The sequence below is a fragment of the Biomphalaria glabrata genome, chromosome 11 (assembly GCF_947242115.1).
Source record: "Biomphalaria glabrata chromosome 11, xgBioGlab47.1, whole genome shotgun sequence".
Lineage (NCBI taxonomy): Eukaryota > Metazoa > Mollusca > Gastropoda > Planorbidae > Biomphalaria > Biomphalaria glabrata.
The window spans coordinates 1,338,925-1,348,028 of NC_074721.1; the positions used below are offsets into that span (position 1 = coordinate 1,338,925).

At 38.8% G+C, this 9,104-nt stretch overlaps 1 protein-coding gene across 1 annotated transcript; it reads left to right on the forward strand.

Annotated features, from left to right (window-relative positions):
* Positions 1-5,715: 5,715 nt before the first annotated feature.
* LOC106076946 (chymotrypsinogen A-like) lies at positions 5,716-8,124 on the forward strand. Its single transcript, XM_056045714.1, has 2 exons — positions 5,716-5,881; positions 6,586-8,124. Exons 1-2 carry the CDS (start codon positions 5,855-5,857, stop codon positions 7,540-7,542), a joined length of 984 nt encoding a protein of 327 aa, XP_055901689.1. The 5' UTR covers positions 5,716-5,854; the 3' UTR covers positions 7,543-8,124.
* Positions 8,125-9,104: the final 980 nt, after the last annotated feature.

Sequence of the window (9,104 nt, forward strand, 5' to 3'; positions counted from 1 at the left end):
ACTGAATAACAAAAAATGATGATGAACTATATACACATATCTCGATGTCTTGGCCTGCCCGACGGTCTGGACGTGGATTGTAAGGGAAATTATAATATGTAAAATGGTTCCGCAAGGTTGTCTTTGCCGGAAGTGGTAATGGATGTAAGCAATCCACTACCTATAAAATGCTTCCTAATGGCATGCGTCTCAAATAGCCTCTGACAACCAGTCCTGGACTTCACTTGTGGCTCAGATATTGAGTCCGGCGGAACTGTTCTCACTAACAGGAGAAGGGGCAAAGGCGAGTAACTGGCGCCTTAACCAGTAAGCTTTGGGCAGGACAGGTTCGTATGCCTTGTCTGGCTACCCACCTAGGAGAAGGAAAACTCTGAATTCAAACCTCTGTTGCCTTGCAGCTATACCCAATCATGGGAAAGGCTTCGGGAGTCAACCCTGAGAAAAAATCAGTAGCTGGCGACCCTAAGTTCAGTTCGCAGCACCCAGTGCTACACTCTGGCAGAACTAGCGACGCCGCTGACCCCAAGCAGTATCGGCACTGCCGTTCCTTTGGATACATCAGCTGCGTGGAGAGGGGGGAACTGATGTGTGGGCGACATCGTTCCGACCACAGCTAACGCCCAGGCATTCATCTTATCGAGATGATCCATAGTCGCTTCGCGACTGAAGGAGGCCATAGAATCCGTAAAAAAAAAATCTTAGCTTTATTCAGTAATACGCTTCAACTTTATACGTAACGCAAAGACAACAGAATCCCAGAAGGCTTCCGAGGGCACAGGAAATCATGCTGACTCTATGCTGTTTTAACATCTACTTCACCGGAGACAATTATTTTGTCTAGCATCAAAGTTGTTGAGACTGTTTATTGAAGAAGAAGAGTCATAAGGAAGTAATTTTTAATTTGTTTCATTGATTCGTGTGTTGTTAACAACTATGAATAATTGTGCAATAACAAAGAAAAAATTAACTAGATTTTCAAACATTACACCCGGACTAAACTACAAAAACCAACCATCAAAACACATTTACTAAATAACACCTTAACAAAAGAATCAAATCCACTGGAGCTCAAAGTTGGCACGCTTGAAACAATTGAAAGCTATCAAAAAAAAACAGCTATCCATATATATACAGACGGATCGGCTTTCAAAGCCACCATAAATGCTGGTCTTGGTGCCTTCCTGGTCTTCCCTAAAAATAAACACTTTGAGATAAGCGCACCCTGTGGCGATTACTGCTCAAACTTCCAAGCCGAAATTGAGGCAATTACCATAGCACTCCAGACAGTGGAAAACAAATTATATGAAGGAGTGCAACCACCATCAGATATTGTTGTCTTTACAGACTCCCAATCTACTCTGCAAGCACTTAACAGCAGCACCTCAAACAGCCCAAGAGAGTTGAAAACACTAATTGTGATAATAAATCAGATGATATCAAAATCAAATATCAATATCACACTACAGTGGATCCCTGGACACATTGACATCATGGGAAATGAAAAGGCAGATAAGCTATCAAAGGCAGGTTCATCTATGGAACAACCAGATAGACCTGTTAACTACCTCACCCTAAGGTCAATGTTAGTCAACAATCACAAAGAGGAGTGGCTCAACCAATGGGCATCAGGAAACACAGGCAGAGCCATGTACAAAGAAATGACTACGCCTAACAAACTGGACAGTATTAACTTCCTCCCCCGCAAAGAACAATCTACAATTTTCCAACTAAGAACAGGACACACCACTATTAAATTACCACCTGAACAAAATAAACTCCACACAACTCCCCATTTGCAGACACTGCGCCCACCCCTTTGAAACAGTAAACCATATCCTCTTTGAATGCCCCTCCCTAATCCACCTTAGGCAAACCCTACTTCCATTACAGCCCAACAAAACCAACGGCAGTGTTGAACAACTGAAGAAAACAGCACACTTTTTTTCCTTGGCACAGTCTGCAAAAGAGCTCACATCTCAGGGGAGCGGGCAGGGTTTGAACCCTCAACCGTCGATAAATCCGAACGACAGTCCAGCGCGCAAACCGCACGACCAGGCAGCCATCCTATATATTGAATATATATTGAATTTGGTGGACTAGATAACTGATAAGGTTAAGAGTATCTTCGTCTGTTTTTTTGGTTTTAATTTGTGTCTCTATGAAGCCCCAGGACAAGCATTCTCCAATGGATTCTGTAAGAATCACTGCAGGCTACAGAATAGAAATAAAATACGTTAAATATTAAAGTCCAAACTTTTCTTTTTTAACAGAATTTTAAATACAGAGCTTTCTAAACATTTCTAAACAGGCTGCTTCCAAACATTTAAAATAATTCTAATTTCAATAAATTACTAAAGGCAATCTGTAACTAATATTCATTTCTGATCAAGAAAATAAGCCAAGTGAAGATAACTTGTAACTTTCTTGAATATTATATAAGTTATTCCCCTTCGCTAAGCATCGAGATTATCTTCTATGTTCCCTTTTATAAATCAATGTTTAGTTGTTTGAAATATTTGGCCCCAAATACTCAATGAGTTTACTTTTGTCATGTGGCCTAAGGCTTCTTGCACACTAGGCGGTTCGACACTGTGGAGAAAATGAATAATTTTTTTAGACCTAAAATAAAATATATCTCTCTTATTTGGAAACCGAGTTATCACGTTTATTTGAGTTAAATTTCATATTGTTTTGTGTTTGCATAGAGCCAGGTAGAGAGATGTAGATAGTATTCTATAAATAATTTCACTTGAATTGTAAGAATTTGTAAATTATTTTGTTAATTACATAATGAACTAGTTAAAACAAGTTTCTGAACAAACTGCAATGAGTAGTTGATACTCTGGACTAGATTCCAGTATGTAGTCCTATAGCTTTGCAAGAGATTTCCTTATCTAGATTCGAGCAGTTAGTCCTATGACTAAGTATGTAACTTCCTAGAGTAGATTTGAGTATGTAGTCTTGTGACTTAGTAGGTAACTTTAGGCAAAAGACAGAGAAGAATGGAGGAACACGGTCGACAGATCATGTGTGTTACCCCACGGTCGATTGTTGATTTCAACAAAATAATTTTTAAAAACATTTCTGAAGGAATTTAAGTAATTGGTCCACATGCATGACTAGATGCACTGCGCATAGGACGTAATCATCTTCTTTTTTGAAGTAACGTCTGAATTGCTGCATGGTCGTGAGTTAGCGCGCTGGACGTCGTCTCGATGATCCCGGGTACATACCCTGCCCGCTGCCAATCCCCGTCGTCCTGCTGGAGCTTTGGGCTAGGAAATAAAGGCACATTCCTCATCCCATATGCTAGGACAAATTAGTACAAATACTCCTTCTTCCCTAGTGCTATTAGAGCATGGAATGGGTTGCCTGAGCTAGCCAGGAAAACCAGTGACTTGGCGGGGTTTAGGTCATTTGTTAATATGCATGACTAAACGTTGACGCGTAGGACGTAATCATCTTCTCTTTTGAAGTAACGTCTGTATTAAATAAGATAAGATGTAGATTATCTTCAACTCCTAAAGAACATCCGAAACATGTTGACAAATGTTATACTTGTTTAAAGTACTTAACCTGTAAGACTAGATTCGAGTATGTAGTCCTGTGTTGGTAATTGTTCAGACTAGATTCGAGTATGTAGTTCTGTGTTTGTAATTGTTCAGACTAGATTCGAGTATGTAGTTCTGTGTTTGTAATTGTTCAGACTAGATTCGAGTATGTAGTTCTGTGTTTGTAATTGTTCAGACTAGATTCGAGTATGTAGTTCTGTGTTGGTAATTGTTCAGACTAGATTCGAGTATGTAGTCCTGTGTTGGTAATTGTTCAGACTAGATTCGAGTATGTAGTCCTGTGTTGGTAATTATTCAGACTAGATTCAAATATGTAGTCCTGTGTTGGTAATTGTTCAGACTAGATTCAAGTATGTAGTCCTGTGTTGGTAATTGTTCAGACTAGATTCGAGTATGTAGTCCTGTGTTGGTAATTGTTCAGACTAGATTCAAATATGTAGTCCTGTGTTGGTAATTGTTCAGACTAGATTCAAGTATGTAGTCCTGTGTTGGTAATTGTTCAGACTAGATTCGAGTATGTAGTTCTGTGTTTGTAATTGTTCAGACTAGATTCGAGTATGTAGTTCTGTGTTGGTAATTGTTCAGACTAGATTCGAGTATGTAGTCCTGTGTTTGTAATTGTTCAGACTAGATTCGAGTATGTAGTTCTGTGTTGGTAATTGTTCAGACTAGATTCGAGTATGTAGTTCTGTGTTGGTAATTGTTCAGACTAGATTCGAGTATGTAGTTCTGTGTTTGTAATTGTTCAGACTAGATTCGAGTATGTAGTTCTGTGTTGGTAATTGTTCAGACTAGATTCGAGTATGTAGTTCTGTGTTGGTAATTATTCAGACTAGATTCGAGTATGTAGTTCTGTGTTTGTAATTGTTCAGACTAGATTCGAGTATGTAGTTCTGTGTTGGTAATTGTTCAGACTAGATTCGAGTATGTAGTTCTGTGTTTGTAATTGTTCAGACTAGATTCGAGTATGTAGTTCTGTGTTGGTAATTGTTCAGACTAGATTCGAGTATGTAGTTCTGTGTTGGTAATTATTCAGACTAGATTCGAGTATGTAGTTCTGTGTTTGTAATTGTTCAGACTAGATTCGAGTATGTAGTTCTGTGTTGGTAATTGTTCAGACTAGATTCGAGTATGTAGTTCTGTGTTGGTAATTGTTCAGACTAGATTCGAATATGTAGTCCTGTGTTGGTAATTGTTCAGACTAGATTCGAGTATGTAGTTCTGTGTTGGTAATTGTTCAGATTAGATTCGAATATGTAATCCTGTGTTGGTAATTGTTCAGACTAGATTCGAGTATGTAGTTCTGTGTTGGTAATTGTTCAGACTAGATTCGAATATGTAATCCTGTGTTGGTAATTGTTCAGACTAGATTCGAGTATGTAGTTCTGTGTTGGTAATTGTTCAGACTAGATTCGAATATGTAGTTCTGTGTTTGTAATTGTTCAGACTAGATTCGAGTATGTAGTTCTGTGTTTGTAATTGTTCAGACTTGATTCGAGTATGTAGTTCTGTGTTGGTAATTGTTCAGACTAGATTCGAATATGTAATCCTGTGTTGGTAATTGTTCAGACTAGATTCGAGTATGTAGTTCTGTGTTGGTAATTGTTCAGACTAGATTCGAATATGTAATCCTGTGTTGGTAATTGTTCAGACTAGATTCGAGTATGGAGTTGGAGTCATGATTAAGTATGTATCGTCCTAGGCTTAAGTCTACTAACATTGACTATAAACTGAGGCTATTTTTTTTGTGAGCTTAGTACCCACACACAAAAAAATAGCTATCTACTTGATTTAAACGTTAAGGACTATTATTGATTTAATTGACAGATGTGCCAGCACTTACGGGAATGTGTTAATTGTGATGCGTTTTTTTTAAAGGGGGTTAGGGCAGCGGTTCTCCACCTTTTAAGCTCGACGACCCCCTTTTTACAATCCCCACTCTTCGGCGATCCCCATCCACACAGCAATAGAAGAATAGACAAAAACAATCCATATTTTCGATGGTCTTAGGCGACCCCTGGCAAATAGTCCATCGACCCCTAAGGGGGTCGCGACCCACAGGTTGAGAACCCCAGGTTTAGGGTATGCCGCTGTGTTGGTCAAACTGTTCGTTGTGTGTGTGTGTGTGTGTGTGTGTGCGATTACTGTCTTCATTCAAAAAAAGTTCGAGGATACATTTTGCGTTTAGTATGTGAGTGAGGTGATGTATCTGTGCGTGCGACAGATTAGGTCAAAGGTCAAACACAGTAATTGGCACATTAGCAGAGGTCATCTGGATCAAGATGAAATACACGCTATTGACACACATAGTAAGTAAAATATGTAATATGTTCTACACCATACAAACATCAGACATAACTTTACCAAAACATATATATATATATATCCATATATATAGACACAAACACATCAATATATACATAGATATATGCATAATTCTTAGTATATCAGATCAGATGTATAGTATAAATAATACAATAATATGCTAATATATGGTTAATATGCGTGACTGAATGCATGACGCGTAGGACGTAATCATCTTCTTTTTTGAAGTAACGTCTGTATTATATAAGATAAGATAATACAAGGCCAAAACATTTTCAAAGGACTTTATCGCAATGCATGTTTTATAAAGAACTTAGACATGACATTTGTGTTATGAATGTTAAATTAGTCCCTAATGTTAAATATATTTGTAAAGTTGAAAGTTATTCACTCTGGACTGACGTTCGGTGGACCCGGGGTTCGAACCCTGCCCTCACCCATTCCCCGTCATCATGATGGAGGTTTGGGCTAGAATGTTATTATCTTCAGAATCCGAAGGAACATCCGAAACATGTCAAACAAATGTGGTTTAATAATAAAGGTTAATTGTCTAATATCAAAATGTAATTGAAAATATGTATGCAGTGTTAAATTAGTATTTAATACTAAATACGTGTTGCGTTTAATGTATGTTAAATGTGTTAAATTATATCAGATTGGACGCTGAATCTTAAACTCTTTCTTATAGCTTACAGCCCTATCAACATTGGCGCAGATCAGGTCGTGTCAGGGTGCGTGTGAAAGGGACAGTTCAATTCTCATCAAGAGACCTCTGGTAGACCTTGACAGTTACAGAAAGATTTACCTCAGGCTACGCTCACCAATAAAACGTGGCCGCCTCTGGAAGGAAACTGCGGTACCCAAATCACCGGAAAGCATGAGCATTTTTGACGAGCAGTGCGGGGTCCCCAAGATTGACACGTCAGTGACCATTTTAAACGGAAGCAACGCCCCTGAAGGGTCGTGGCCATGGCAGGTGCTAATCAGAGGCGAGCAGAAGCTGTGCAGCGGCGTCCTCATCTCAGACAGGTGGGTGCTGACGGCGGCGCACTGTATCAACAAAACAGAAAATATTGTTATGGGGCTTACAGATCTGGATACGTGGAGGCTGGGCACCCAGTATAGGTCAGCCGCCATTGAGGCGATTCATAGAAATTTCCATCCAATCTTAAAAGAGGGCGACATCGGGCTGATTATGCTAAACAAGCCGGTGGCTTTTAACGACTATATCCGGCCTATTTGTATTCTGAAGTCGAGCCCCTGGGACTTTATCTACCCGGAAGTCTGCTACGTCACAGGCTGGGGGGTCCACATCCTCGGCGAGAAAAAAATACACAGTAAAATGCAGCAGCTGAAGGTCCAGATCATGCCCCATTCCAGCTGCAGGCTGCTGTGGAGCCTGAGAGGCATCGTCATCCACTCGGGGCATGTCTGCCTGGAATTTAACTCCACAGCGCACTTGGCCGGGGCCTGCAGCGGGGACTCTGGGGGCCCCCTGAGCTGCAAGATCCAGGGGAAGTATTACTTGCTGGGCCTCGCTAGCTTCGTGGAAAAAGGTTGTTTGCGGAGCTTCACGCCTGACGTGTACACGCGCGTGTCTGACTATTTGGAGTGGATTAAAGAAACTATTACAAAGCACAGCTGACATTTCATAAGATCAAGCAATTACTAATTATTGCTTTGATTCACATCTTAGTCATCAGTGTATCTTTAATAAAGAAATGCCCTTGTACCTTCGCGAATTGATCACTCCACATGTCCCTCACAGAACATTGCGCTCATTGCTTTTAGTGGTGCCACGTTTATCCCTCAAAAGCTACGGTCTGCGGGCTTTTTCAGTGCACTGACCAAAGGTTTGGAACTCACTCCCTAGACAAACAACATGCTACACTACTTTTTAAGAAAAAGATTGTAAGACCTGTTTAACACTTGTTTAGATTAGTTTTGTCATTTTAGCTCTCGTATTTATGTGTTATGTTACCACAGCGCCTTGAGCCTACATTTTGTTTGTTAATAGCGCTCTGTAAAATTAAATTATTATTATTATTACTATGATTTCAGATAAAGCTGTAACAATTACTGAATATTATAGAACTCGGGGATTATGTGTTATTAGTATAGATTTAGAATTAGGCTTTAAGGCACATCGGCTCAGTGTAGGCCGTGCCGTGCCCCGTATTGATGATTTGTGGGCATTTGTGGGCATATGTGGGCATATGAACCATAATTTACAAATAGAAAAACAAAACCTAATGAAATTTTCAGAAAGCCACAAAGATAGAGACACATTTCTTATTCCAAACGCTAGAACAAATTCGTACAAGCTGCTTCTTCTTCCCTAGCGTCATTAATGAATGAAATGTGTTGCCTCAATCAGCCCTTTAGCAAAGTTTAAGTCATTGATTAACATGCATGATTAGATGGACACATGAAATGCGTAGGACGTAATTATCATATTTTTTAAAGTATCGTCTGTTGTAATGTACTAGTTTAGAGAGTAGGTTAGTTTTTGTTAGACAAATATATTGTGTATAGTTTTAGAGACAATGTAATGTACTAGTTTAGAGAGTAGGTTAGTTTTGTTAGACAAATATATTGTGTATAGTTTTAGAGACAATGTAATGTACTAGTTTAGAGAGTATGTTAGTTTTGTTAGACAAATATATTGTGTATAGTTTTAGAGACAATGTAATGTACTAGTTTAGAGAGTAGGTTAGTTTTTGTTAGACAAATATATTGTGTATAGTTTTAGAGACAATGTAATGTACTAGTTTAGAGAGTAGGTTAGTTTTGTTAGACAAATATATTGTGTATAGTTTTAGAGACAATGTAATGTACTAGTTTAGAGAGTAGGTTAGTTTTGTTAGACAAATATATTGTGTATAGTTTTAGAGACAATGTAATGTACTAGTTTAGAGAGTAGGTTAGTTTTGTTAGACAAATATATTGTGTATAGTTTTAGAGACAATGTAATGTACTAGTTTATAGAGTAGGTTAGTTTTTGTTACACAAATATATTGTGTATAGTTTTAGCGACGGTAAAAGTAATGACGTAGTAAGACAAGACTAATGACGTAGTAGACTTAGGCGAACAAGAGACCAACATGGCGTTATGTTAGAAGTAGGCTGTGTTTTGAATAGTAGTTGAATAGTAATTAGATATAGCGACGTTTTAGGAAGACTGGACGGATTTCCCAGTGGTTAATA

What these genes read in the sequence shown, in the direction of transcription:
- LOC106076946 (XM_056045714.1), top strand. Translation starts at nt 5,855, where the DNA reads ATGAAATACACGCTATTGACACACATA. An exon ending in ACACGCTATTGACACACATA is followed by an intron (nt 5,882 to 6,585) that starts GTAAGTAAAATA and finishes TCTTTCTTATAG; the next exon opens with CTTACAGCCCTATCAACATT.